The following is a 13662-nucleotide window of genomic DNA, read 5'->3' on the forward strand; positions in this document are numbered from 1 at the left end:
GGAAAAAAAGCATCCAGCTGAACTAATCACATTAAATGCAAATTTCCCTAAGCTCTACAGAAACTTTTAGTGACATGATTCAAGAAGCGTGCCGCACAGAGCAGAAAATTACCGGGGAAGGGGAAAGGTCAAAACAAGCGCTGCATTACCTCTAAAATGTCATCCTTCAAGACAGAAAGTTCACTCTGGTTTCTTCCCACGAAGTCGTACTTGGTTTTGGCATACTTCTTGGTTGGGGTTTTATGCGCCTCATAATTTCTACAAAGCAAAAAGAGGCCAAACGTTATCCGGCTCCTTTTGCAGGGAACCCTAGCTGAGAACAGTGAAGCAGCAAGCCCTGCCTGCCGGCAAATATCATTAGCAACGATGATTTGCCCAGAATTTACTGCCATACCATGCAATAAGGCATCCATCACAGCAGCAAAAAAAAGCTGGCAATGGACAATAATACCATTAACCACTGAAGCAGCTGTAAATATGAATTGAATTTATGACAGTGGCTGGGTGTTCCGTTTTGAAAAGCGTTTTGAAAAGCGTTTGCAGATGAGCACTGCAGGTGTATTCAACTTGCAGAATATTGCATCACATTTAAAGCACAGCAATTTGCCCCAAAGTGGGGGGGGGGGGACAAGAAATGTGTAACCATTTGCAAATTGTTGAGGGAAAATCTCCAATAAGCCAGAAGCTAAGGGACACTGGCTGCCACAGCTTGAGTTTTCATAGTTCTTGCGAGTGTTAGCCTGACACTATTGTCCCCATGGTTTTGAGAGTGGGCCAAAGGCAAGCCCAGAAAAAAAACCAAGACATTTCTTCATCAACAAAATAAAAATAAAAATAGGATGTCTGTCAGAAGCTATGCAATGCATTTTCTTTTTGAAAAACATTCTTATTTTAAAAGTTTAGCACGTTACACTTCACAGCCCTGACTCTAAATGCCATCTGTCCTCACCCTTCAGGAACAGGGAGGTGGAAAAAAGCTTTAAAAAACACTGAGAGGAATACTACTCCCAATAAATCAGCACAAAGTAAAGGGAATAAACAAGCACAAAGTAAAGGGAACCCAATACATAATGAGAAATGGAATGCAATGGTTGTGCAACAGAAGGTGCCGACGGCGCATCACAGAGGCAGGAAACAAGTTTTCATCACCATCCATCCATTGTAAACTACTGATTCTGAGCACACCTTTTGGGTACTCCAGTAGCTACCTCGTATTTTTTGGTTAGCTGTGGAGAACTGTTCCAGTTTACTTGAAGAGGGGAGCAGAAGGAGAACAGAAAGTTGACTGACCCTCACTTATCCAAAATGTTCCTGACTTTGTCGCAATAGCCAATTATCTTTTGCAGATGTGGGCCAATATAAGCAACGCCCCCATTTTCCTCACTCTTTGGTAATGTACAAACTCTGCGTTCTCCCTCACCCACCCGAAATCATTTGGATAAATGAGGTTCCCAGCATTGAGATGTGAAGATATGCGCCTGAAGATATGCACTTCGCTTTGGCGAGATGGAAAGAGCCATTAGTAACAAAGTCCAAATAATCAGCAATCCTGATTACCCATTTCACAAGTAGCATTTGGTACTCACAACAAGAAGCCATATGGTTCTCTAAAAACAACCTGTAAGTATAACTTGTAGGTATTTGCTGGTTTGCCAAATGAGGAGCTCACCAGAAATTATGTCTGGCTGGGAAGCCAAGTTGAGCCCAGGTCATGGTCTGAAGGCAGAAGATGCAACCAGCTTGATGAAGCTAAGTAAGCCTGAATTTTATCAGTGCCTGGTCGGGAATTCTGTGTACCCTGCCTTGGGCTTCATGATGGAAGGAATGTTGGATATCAGATGTGTGCGCACGCATGCATGTTGTATGTACTTAAATAAATACACATTAAGACATAAAAGTGGTGGCAAGCCAGGGATAGTTTACTACAAAAAGTATTCAAATGGTAGTATAGATTAGCTTGATTCTCCTCCAGAAGTTGTCCCCACAGGCAGGGGCAGCTAGAGAGCCGTGACAGTCTCAGTTTTGCACCTTGTAGAAGTCAGCAGGAAGGAGGAGAATGGGGACAAAATTAGACTTACAGTGGTGCCTCGCAAGACAAAATTAATTCGTTCCGCGAGTCTTTTCGTCTTGCGATGTTTTTCGTCTTGCGAAGCACGGTCAGTCGCAACTGCACCTCTTCAAGCGGTTTTAAGAAAAAGGAAACAAACTCACAAGACGTTTTCGTCTTGCAAAGCAAGCCCATAGGGAAAATCGTCTTGCGAGTTTTTCGTCTTCTGAGGCATTCGTCTTGCGAGGTACCACTGTAGTTGGTTCTGCCTCTCTCGTTGGCTCTGGCGCCACCTACTGGTGGGCTCCCTGGCTTCTGCCCCATCAGCCCCAAAGGGGACCAGCCACCACTGTCTTCAGCTGTTGCACCAAGCAATTAATATGTTCCATTAGCCGGGAGGGAGGAAATTTTAACTCAGAGAGAGACACACAGAGACAGACAGATTGGGGGATGGGGAGAGACAATGGATGCTTTGGTTTGGTGGCTCTGATATGTTGCAAGTTGCCCACAGGCAACATTACAGCCTAAGGCAGAATGTGGAGTCCTGGGAGTCTTAATGCTTTCCATCACCTGAAAAGTTACCCTAATATGGCTACTCTCCAGGGGACACGAAAAGGGAGAGGGAGATGGTGGAGAAGTGGTTGCTTTGCAAAACAAAGCACTCTAAGAATGAGTAGTAATTAACAAGGGATTAATTACTAGGTAGGGATGCGGGTGGTGCTGTGGGTTAAACCACAGAGCCTAGGACTTGCTGATCAGAAGGTCGGCAGTTTGAATCCCTGCGACGGGGTGAGCTCCCGTTGCTCAGTCCCTGCTCCTGCCAACCTAGCAGTTCGAAAGCATGTCAAAGTGCAAGTAGATAAATAGGTACCACTCCGGCGGGAAGGTAATCGGCGTTTCCATGCGCTGCTCTGGTTCGCCAGAAGCGGCTTAGTCATGCTGGCCACATGACCAGGAAGCTGTACGCTGACTCCCTCGGGCAGTAAAGCGAGATGAGCGCCGCAACCCCAGAGTCGGTCACGACTGGACCTAATGGTCAGGGGTCCCTTTACCTTTACCTTAACAAGGGATTATAAAACTACCTGGCCGACAAGGAATTGATGGGGTGATTTGAAGAGGCGGCTGCCTAGAAGAGTTTGGATTTGATATCCCGCTTTATCACTACCTGAAGGAGTCTCAAAGTGGCTAACATTCTCCTTTCCCTTCCTCCCCCACAACAAACACTCTGTGAGGTGAGTGGGGCTGAGAGACTTCAGAGAAGTGTGACTAGCCCAAGGTCACCCAGCAGCTGCATGTGGAGGAGCGGGGAATCGAACCCGGTTCCCCAGATCACGAGTCCACCGCTCGTAACCACTACACCACACTGGCTCTCCTACCATACGTTTGGTCTGGGAAGAGATGAAGAAAGTGGCTTTCAGCCCTAAACCTGAGGCTACCTGGACCAGGTGACGTGTGCTTAAGATGGCGTGCACAAACAGGTAACACCCAAGCCTTGTAACCAGTGAAAATGTTTAGGGATTCATGAGCCAGTCCAGAATTCAGAGACTTCCACCCATAGGCTATGAGCCTCTTCTCACATTGACTCGCCAGCGCGGGAGCCAGTCCACGTAACCAGACCCCAGGCAACTGCAGGGAACATCTCTCTCCTGTATTTATTTTGATGAAGGCTACAGCAAGATCACATTTTTTAAAAATGGACATGCCACTGTTGACCTTGGCCACAGAAAACAAGGGAATGGGTTGTTTGGAAGTGTAATAACGTTCCAGGCTCCAATTCAGAGCATACGACTCAATTTTTCATCTCTTTTTTGAAAGCAAACATTGATAGTAGTGAATTAGGACATAATTTGTCAGAGGCCCCTCAGAAAAAGAAGAGTAAAAGCAGAGTAAAAGAGGTTTTAGATATTAGCTCTAACACAGAGAGAGGACTGTCTACTTCTAGAACCAATGGAGAGAAGTAGAAGTAAAGAGGCAGGCACCCTCCACCCTAAAACTGGACAGTTCTCCACAGCTGTGCACATGACATCCACTGAAATGTTACCTATCTACATGTCGGCTAACAGTTTGCTTAAAAGCGGCTACAGCTGCCCCCTGGTCCGGCAAGGGCCCTCGCTTGTAAGCTGTGTTACTGAATGCGTACCCTTCAGACGGAGGATAATCTGAGATACTGGAATGCTGAAAGAGAGAAAACAAGGAACTCTTGTCAGTCACAGGAAGCCCACAGCAGACTTTCCATTGCACATAATGCACAGCTTCTCTGTGTACTTGCACCACTATCGTTGTCTTAATTGTCTTAAAGGCTAATTCACACAACGATGGAAAACCTGGCAGGGCAAAGCCGCCTTGGGGATGCCTTGGGTTCATGCCGGCAGGTTCACAAGCCTGCAACGCACGGAAGTCATCAGCTCCAGAACACTTTTGCCACGCCTTGCTTCTAATATTGGGAGACAGGAGACGGTTCGCCCTGGGCCTTGCTTCCAAGAACGTGAGACAGAGGTTTGAAGGAAGCCTCTCTTCATACACGGCACACAATTCCTTCGTGACTCATATCAGCGCAGAGCTTCCACTTCCACTATATTCTCTAGTTGATCGCAGCCCAGAAGACAACAGAAGCTAAGTAGAGAACATACTGCTGCCGTCTTCCCCAATCTGGTGCCTTCCAGATATTGCAGACTATGGCTATGCTGGCTGGGGCTGATGGGAGCTGTAGTCCAAAATATCTGGAAGGTACCAGGTATGAGAAGTCTGTTTCAGAGTGCTGGGCACAGAAAGCTGCCTCCTACTCTGGTCCCTGTATCCCAGTATGTATTGTCTACACCAGGCATAGGCAAACTCAGCCCTCCAGGTGTTTTGGGACTCCAACTCCCATCATCCCTAGCTAACAGGACCAGTGGTCAGGGATGATGGGAATTGTAGTCCCAAAACACCTGGAGGGCCGAGTTTGCCTATGCCTGGTCTACACCGACACAGAAACATTGAGTCAGATCATTTGCCCATCTAGCTTAGTACTGTCTACACTGACTGGCAGCAGCTTTCCAGGTTTCCATGAGAACTTCAGGAGAGACTGGCCCATCATGCCCAGCATCTTGTTCTCATGTTGGCCCACCAGGTGCCTGTGGGAAGCTTGCAAGCTGGACCTGAGACAACAGCACTCTCCTCTCCTGTGATTCCCAGCAGCTGATATTCAGAAGTATAATAATAATAATAATAATAATAATAATAATAATAATAATAATAATAATTTTTATTTATACCCCACCCGCCCCGGCCAGAGCTGGGCTCAGGGCAGCTAACACCAATAAAATCACAGTAAAAACATATTAGGGGGGAAACCAATTTAAAATACAGATTAAAATGCAATTGAAAATGCAGCCTCATTTTAAAGTAGCTGATAAATCAAGACCATAAGGGGAGGGAAACATAAGGGTCAGACCGAGCCCAAACCAAAGGCCTGGCGGAACAGCTCTGTCTTACAGGCCCTGGAGAAAGATGTCAAGTCCCGCAGGGCCCTAGTCTCTTGTGACAGAGCGTTCCACCACATCGAGGCCAGTGCTGAAAAGGCCCTGGCCCTAGTTGAACGCAATCTAACCTCCTTGAGACTCGGGACCTCCAAAGTGTTGTTATTTGTGGACCTTTAGGTCCTCCGCGGGGCATACCAGGAGAGGCGGTCCTGCAGGTACGTGGGTCCTAGGCCGCATAGCGCTTTAAAGGTCAAAACCAGCATGCCTCTGACAGTGGACGAAGAACAGGGAGCCTCTCCCATCGCCACCTGGAGACACCTGCGAGGAAACCTGCATACAAAGCAGATGCTCTACCCCCAGGCTATGGCCCCTCCTCAACCTGACTGTCAGTGGCTCTCCAGAAAGTCAGGCAGAAGCCTAACCCAGACTCACTACCTGAGCCTTTTAACTGGGATTGTCAGGTACTGAGCCTGGGACACAGCACTGAGCTATGTGGATGCTTCCTGGATCTGCAATATGGATACCAGCTGCTGCAACATCCGAGAGCAGATGCTACACAATGTACTTGAGAGCACCGAAGTTGCTAAGATCCACCAGCTACCACCTGGCATGTACCACCAGGGATGTGAATTGCAGTACCTGGTATGACTCCAGTGTGCTGCAAAAGCACAAAATGTCTCTTAATAATTGCAATGGAAACAACTGACACCACCTTGTAGTTCATTACAGTAATTATGCACAAGCAGGAAACCTATTCAAAGTAGCAGGGGCTTTTTTGGGGGGGGGGACGCCAGCAGATGTCTCCGCAGCTTAAGCTAGGAATAATTTTCAGGAATCAGAATTTCTGATGTACTTTCCTAGACGTCAGATCAAAGCTTACTTCTCCGCGTTAGGCACTGTAACCATGGCAGCCACAAGTATGCTGTTAACTCGCACTGGGGTGCATTTTTCTGTATTAAAAAAAAAAGGATGCCCTGCAGGAAAAAGACAATCTTGTGGGGGTGAGCTCTGAGCTTAGGGTACACAGAAGTTTTTCATGCCACTGGCTCACTGGGGGCATGCGACTCCAGTCTGAAAAGGAAACGGTAGCTGAAGTTTCTGTGTCGATCTTTTCCACACCTTTCCATCAAAGTAAAAGGTTGCAATCTGTTAGCCCAAATTCAGGGCTTGGAAGATGGGCAGAGTTTGCATGCTCACTTAAGAGTTTTGGAAGGTCTCTAACGTGCACCTAGATGAAGACACCAGAAGCCAATGTCATTCCTTCACAGATTTCAGTTGGATACTGTGAAACCTGGCATTTTTTTGCTCTTGTCTTACTAGGAATCAAGGACTGTCTTCTGTTCCTCTTGCACTACTATTGTTTTCTGGACATACTGGTAATGGTCACATTTACATGTCAAGCTAGTGTGATTTGCACATTCTCCCGCCCCTCTCCTCTTTCACCATTGGACGACAACTTTGAAAGTGGTTAGTTGTGGGGTTTTTTTGCAGAATCCTGGCATGCCATTGCATGCAAAGCAGGCATTGTGGTTTATAATAAACTGGCTGATTTCAGAAGCCACCTTCCTAACCCACGGTTTGAAGTCGGCTTGTTTTGAAACATATCAGAATTTGTTCTTAATCAGAACCGCTGGGATCCAGTGAAATTGAGGCTACATACTCTCAAAGGCACCCTCCAATCTATATAGGTGGCAGAGGCATGTCAACTTTAGAAAAACTTGGGCTTGTTTACAGCATGTCACACTAAATCATGGTTTAGTATGAAATGCGAGGCCACTATATTTTATTCTTTGAAGGGAGAATGCAAAGACGCACTGAGCCTCACGACATTTTCACCACCTGCTGGTTATCAGTATACCTCATCTACACTAGCAAAGCCAAATGAGTCTGACTTACATTTTATGGCGGGAATTAAAGAGCTTTGTGATTTCTGCCCTTAAAAATAAATGGAAGCCAGGCTGCAGTCAGGATTCCTTGCTAGCAGGTGCTGCTAATAAGTGAACAGAATAGCACAGAGTTCTTCATAACTATCTGGTTACTGCCTTCTCACCCAACCCAAATGCCTAGGTGTACCTTAGTGTCCATGAACTGTTAACATCCAAAGTAAATAACCTAAAAAAGCACAGGTTTGTGTTTTTTTACATTCAGAAGCTTTCGTGCGCTTATAAAGAACATTGTTCTTAAATAAATAATAACATCCTTAAGTTACTCCTTCTTCCCCTCTAGGCATCCTGCCATGCTCCCTTCCACCATAGCAAAAATCTAAGATATTGGCAGGTTCACGTAAGTACAAGAGAGAGAGAGACTTTTTTAAAAAACCCATCAGCAGGAAACATGGTTGGGCAGAACTGTGAGGTTCAGACAGATGGGAGTGTTGAGCAGGGCCGGATTTAGGTTTGATGAGGCCCTAAGCTACTGAAGGTAATGGGGCCCTTTATATGTCCAGCTGTCCTTTGTCAACAACAAATTGTTGCTGTTTTTTTGTGTTGAATATATGCTATATGGTAATTTATGGCCCAAGTAGGTATCTAAAGCCATTTGCACATAACAAAATATGTATTTTATCAAAGTATAGAAATATAGAAATGAGAAATATAGAAATGAGCAAACCAGTGATATTTTAGGGAGCAGGCTAGCAGGAGGGGCCCATTACTTACATCACAGGAGCCTACACAACACAAACCACTGTTGCTGTATGTAGGTTTTACTTTATTTGTTTTTTAACTTATATTTTGGAAATGTACATCCAATTTTTTTCCTTTAATTGTTTTTGGGGGGCCCCAAGAGAGTAAATCTGGCACTGGTGTTGAGTATTGCTGCTGTGGGGCAGAGGGGGAGGGGGCACCAGCTGCTGCTATTTTAAAAAAATCAGATTTTTTTTAAAAAATGCACCCACTGGCCCCACCTTAGCTATGGCTCCCAGACAATATCCATCTTTAAGATGCTTCACAGGTACCTAGTCTTGGATCCATTAGCTTGCCTGCGTTTGCAATGGCTGCCTCTTTCCACAAATGAGTTAGCAGCCAAGGGGTTGAAAGGAAGAAGTAGATGCCAAAGGGAAGAAAGGATGGTGGTGCTTGATGTTAGAATTCCTGCTCCATGATGGGATTTTTGTCTATCACTGGGCGGTGTATGTTCTGACTCCACAGAGTGGGAAGTTCTGGAGTTCTGTTCTGGAGCCTACACTCGAGTAGGACCCTGGCAGAGACACATGCCCGACTGGCACGTTCTCTCCCTCCTGGTCTTTCGTTCGGGCAGAAGAAAGCTCATGAAGCTCCCGAACGAAAGAGAGAATATGCCAGTTGGGCATGTGTCTCTGCAAAGGTCCTACTCAAGTGTAGGCTGAACTCCTGACACTTGTAAACAGCCATAAGCAGCCATCGTAGAAGAGCTGTGTGGATCACATCGCCTGCCTGTTTCCCGCTGGCCTGATGCACACAAACCCTCCACCTGGGCTTAGCAGCCGGCAGTGGCCCTCTTCCCTACCTCGGTTGATAACCTTTTCAACTCTTGCTTCCGCTGGTGCTCAGCTACGTTTGCCACCGACTCGGCTAGCTGGTTGAGCTCTTGTTCCTTTGGGGATCCCATGAAGCTCAGAAGAGGGGGCTCCCATCCATTCCGGAACCGCGGCACATAGGGTGGGATGAACTGCTCCTTGGGCCACTCTGCTCTGCATTCAAGGAGGAACAGGTTTGAAGACATGACTAGGTTGCCCACTATGAAACAACTCCCCAAATATTACTACCAAATTATGGTTACCAGATTTTTTTCAATAAAGCCTGAGTAGCAACAGGGAGTCAGTAGTGGGGATGGTGAGGCAAAAGACCCTGGGCCCAAGCACACATGCACATTGTAGAAAGGTGCAAAGCCCTTCTTTCGCACCCTGTGAAACATAAACGCACAGAGTTTTTTAAAAACTGGGCAATGGCTGCCCGCCTGTGACTCCCAAGCCTCCCCCAGTCAGTCACAACAAAGGGGGAAGGGGCAGGAGATCTGTACAGCCGAATGTCCCCGCTTCCCCTTTGGCAGTGGCAGCGGCAGTCAGCAGCCCAGAGCCAGCCTGGTAGCGCAGCTGGCTCTGGCTGGCGAGCAGCTCTTGAAGCCAGCCAGCCAACTGCGCTACCAGGCTGGCTCCGGGCTGCTGAGGCTGCCGCTGCCACGTTTCCCAGGGACAGATTTGCAAATCTAGGGACATTCCGGGGACGGCATTTGTCCGGGGACAGATTTGCAAATTGAGGGACTGTTCCTGGGAACCGGGGACGTCTGGTAACCCTACACTAAATTATCTGAATTATTGCAGGAAGATTGGGAAGTGACTCTCAACCTATTGGGTGGCTCTTTAAAAGAAGACTGGACAAATTCACGAAGGATAATACTATCAAGGGTTACGAGCCACGATGGCTGTGCTCTCCCTCTACACAGTTGGCTGCAGTAAGGCTTCTTACAACCAGTTGCTGGAAGGGAAGGGGAGGGGAGGGGAGGAGAAGGGAGGGGAGGGGAGGGGGAGTGTGCTCTTGTGCTCAGGTCCTGCTTTGCAGGTTTCCCAAAGACATCTGACTAGATGGGCCAGGACTAGATGGGCCATTGCCCTGATCCAGCAGCCTTGTCTTCTGTGATTATGTTCTACTCTCTGCTGCAAAAAATAAGCTTTGCTAACGCAAGGGAGGGGTTGGGGAGAACAGCTACTAGTCTCAAGAGTAGCTTTTTTAAAAAAATCCTGAGTTATAAAAAAACTTATTATTATTATTATTAAAATTTCTACACCACCCTTCATCCTGAGATCTCAGCGCTGTTTATTATAGAGCAACTAATGTACAACTAAGATTCTCAGAATGATGTATCATGTTTATTATATTCCAGTATGCCAAATACAGGGACAGTATACAACCAGATCATTTCTATTTATGTTTTGCTTTATTGCAATATTGTGTTATATGCTGAACTATGCACCTACGTAAATGTATTATTATTATTATTATTATTATTATTATTATTATTATTATTATTTAAAAAACTACTCAGACAAAGCTAGGAAACCACAATGCTTTCACTTTTTCAACACTTGTGTTTCAACACACAGCGTATCGCCAGACCGGGATTTCTGGAATCAGTGAAGATATTCCGCTGAGATCAGCTGGCTCTCACTACGTGATGTTGCTGCACCAGAAGCAGGATTTTCCTCGCAGGGTTAGAGATGCCTACACACCATGCATAGAAAGCATCGCCCTGTGGTGTGAATTGCTGCCTTTTCACATACAGCTCCCTGAAAGAGACTTTATGGTTTCCCTTTTCTCCTTTTTGGGAGGCCATCTCTTATTAATGGGTGTTGTCAGAAATGGATGAAGGTAATAAATGCCATTGAACCAGTCCTAAGAGCACGCAGAATTAATAGGACACCGGTGTAGTTTTTGCTTACTTATAGGCATGGTGGAAAGGTGAGGAGAGGGCAGGGTATTTTTAAAAATAATAGGCATATCTGCTGCCAAGTGTCACAGCTATGGCATAGCTCTGAGCTAGGACAGAGCAAGGGACAGAGAGTGGGTGATTTTCACGAGACTTTGGACTGAACAGAATGGGTAATTTTCCACGAGTCCCTGAATAGGATTGTTAAAATGATCTAAGCTCTTTTGATTTGGTGTGAGGATAATTTCCAGGTTAACTGGAGGTGAGCTTCAGACAACACCCGTCTCTAAACTTTCCATCGCCTGCACCATCATCCCACTCTATGAATGCCCATCTAGAGATGACCTTATCAATACAGTAGTACCTCAGGTTACAAACGCTTTGGGTTACAAACGCTTCAGGTTACAGACTCCACTAACCCGGAAGTAGTACCTCGGGTTAAGAACTTTACCTCAGGATGAGAACAGAAATCACGCGGTGGCACCATTAGCTAAAGTGGTTAACCTCAGGTTAAGAACAGTTTCAGGTTAAGAATGGACCTCCGGAACAAATGTAAGTTCTTAACCAGAGGTACCACTGATTAGGAAGTCACATGCCAGTCCTCCCAAGACTTGCTCTGAGACTCCACTTCACCAAGTGCAGCTTTTTCCCTGGCATGGCATGTGTTCTTCACACCAACTGGGGGATTTGTAAGGCAAGTCTATGTTGTGGTGGGATCTGCAAGCCTCATTTGCAAGACCTTACCTGCCCGCAGACTGTCTCACCAGAGTGGTGCATGCTCTAGTTATCTCCCACTTGGACTACTGCAATGCGCTCTACGTGGAGCTACCTTTGAAGGTGACCTGGAAACTGCAATTAATCCAGAATGCGGCAGCTAGACTGGTGACTGGGAGTGGCCGCCGGGACCACATAACACCGGTCCTGAGAGATCTGCATTGGCTCCCAGTACGTTTCCGAGCACAATTCAAAGTGTTGGAGCTGACCTTTAAAGCCCTAAATGTCCTCGGTCCTGTATACCTGAAGGAGCATCTCCACCCCCACTGCTCAGCCCGGACACTGAGAGCCAGCGCTGAGAGCCTTCTGGCGGTTCCCTCATTGCGAGAAGTGAGGTTACAGAGAACCAGGCAGAGGGCCTTCTCAGTAGTGGCACCCACCCTGTGGAACAGCCTCCCTTCAGATGTGAAGGAAATAAGCAGCTATCCTATCTTTAAAAGACATCTGAAGGCAGCCCTGTTTAGGGAAGTTTTTAACATTTAATGCTGTATTGTTTTTAACACTCGATTGGAAGCCACCCAGAGTGGCTGGGGAAACTCAGCCAGATGGGTGGGGTATAAATAATAAATTATTATTATATTATTATGAGCTAGGTGGACCAGTGGTCTGACTCTGTTCTTAGGCAGCCTCCTATGTTCTCAGCATTCACACCAGTGTGCACGGAATAATAATAAAAAATGAATAATACATTTTTATTTGTATCCCGGCCTCCCCGGCCAAAGCCGGGCTCAGAGAAAAAACCGGATGATGCCCGTGAAGCATAGCATAGCTCATATTGGTAGATAAACAAGCCAAACATGTTAATTTCCTTTTACCTGGCTTTGGTCCACGTGTCACCTAGAGACACCCATAGCTGTCCTTCGTCACTCGTGACGGTGTAACGCAGGAAGTCTATTGTGTCTTTTGTTAAGAGGGGGCTGAGGACTGTGCTAGCGAGATGAGGCCCTCCCGTTGCCTGCACCACCTACGACAAAGAGAATTGAAAGCAGGCTTATTGTTGATATGGTAGGAGTGATCATGGATGTTCTTGAGCCTGGCATTTGAGGAAGCACCGCCAGGGAAGATTCTCACCCTGTGTTTTGTAATTGGGTTCAAGTGTAAAAAGGAAAATCACCGCATTCTCCTGTAACATACATGCAAATGAGGCTGGAGTCCTTTCCCAGCTGCTGCTTTTATGTATTTTAAAGGGAATTTTCAATGAGTTGCACAGGCACATGCTTTGCAACTGAAACTGTTCAAGCGTTTGGGACCCAGTTCCAATTTCTTTTCAGCGTTTTTAACCTACACTTGGCTGAACGGAGCCTTTGCAATTGATCGGACAAGATGTCAGCGAAACAGCAATGCGTTCTGAATCCAACTGGCACAGTTGCAGGAAGTTTTTTATGCAGGGGATGCGTCTACTAATGGGATTAGAAGGGACATGATGATATTTCCTGATTCCTCTTCTATCTGCAGTGCCCCCACCCAATAGCCTCCAGAACAGGTGGAAGGGGGCTTCAGGAAGAAAGCCTACATCGACTGCTACTAGGTAGCAATGGCTATGAACTGTCCTCATTGTGAAAGATGGTATGCCTCTTAAAACCAGTTGCAAATCACAAGTGTAGAGAGTCGCTGTTGCGCTCAAGTTCCTGCTTGCAGGGCTTCCCCTGGCCAATGTGAGATCAGGATGCTAGACTAGATAACGTTTGCTCTTACAGAAGAAATGGGGGGAAAATTGTCTTTCGTCTTCTCCAGTTAGCAGAAGTGTCCCCACGACCCAAAGCTCTTCCACAAATGCAAGAGCACAAACTGGGTTCCACCAAAAAGATTTTTTTTAGTGTAGACAATGCTTTTCGTTTTTGTGGCATACATCATCTCCATTGTCCATTTCCCATTTGATTAATTTCGAAGGGATCAGGAGCTATAAGCTGGGATAACTCAGTCAGCAGAACACAAGACTCTGCATCTCAGGGCTGTGGGATTGAGCCCCACATTGGA

The 13662-nt window shown here is 46.3% G+C and overlaps 1 protein-coding gene across 2 annotated transcripts in view; it reads right to left on the bottom strand.

The window, feature by feature from the left end:
• Nucleotides 1-13662, bottom strand: part of EPS8 (epidermal growth factor receptor pathway substrate 8) — a 154211-nt gene that overhangs the window by 23912 nt on the left and 116637 nt on the right. The window contains exons 13-16 of one of the 2 annotated variants that reach the window (XM_053404998.1): nucleotides 12501-12649; nucleotides 8995-9178; nucleotides 4188-4222; nucleotides 150-258 (exon numbers count right to left, since the gene is read on the bottom strand). In XM_053404998.1, coding sequence (XP_053260973.1) covers nucleotides 150-258; nucleotides 4188-4222; nucleotides 8995-9178; nucleotides 12501-12649 — 477 coding nt within the window. Of the gene's footprint in view, nucleotides 1-149; nucleotides 259-4088; nucleotides 4223-8994; nucleotides 9179-12500; nucleotides 12650-13662 lie in introns of both variants that reach the window. The other variant, XM_053404997.1, reaches the window with a different exon arrangement.

The sequence above is a fragment of the Podarcis raffonei genome, chromosome 10, assembly GCF_027172205.1.
Source record: "Podarcis raffonei isolate rPodRaf1 chromosome 10, rPodRaf1.pri, whole genome shotgun sequence".
NCBI classification, from domain to species: Eukaryota; Metazoa; Chordata; class Lepidosauria; order Squamata; family Lacertidae; genus Podarcis; species Podarcis raffonei.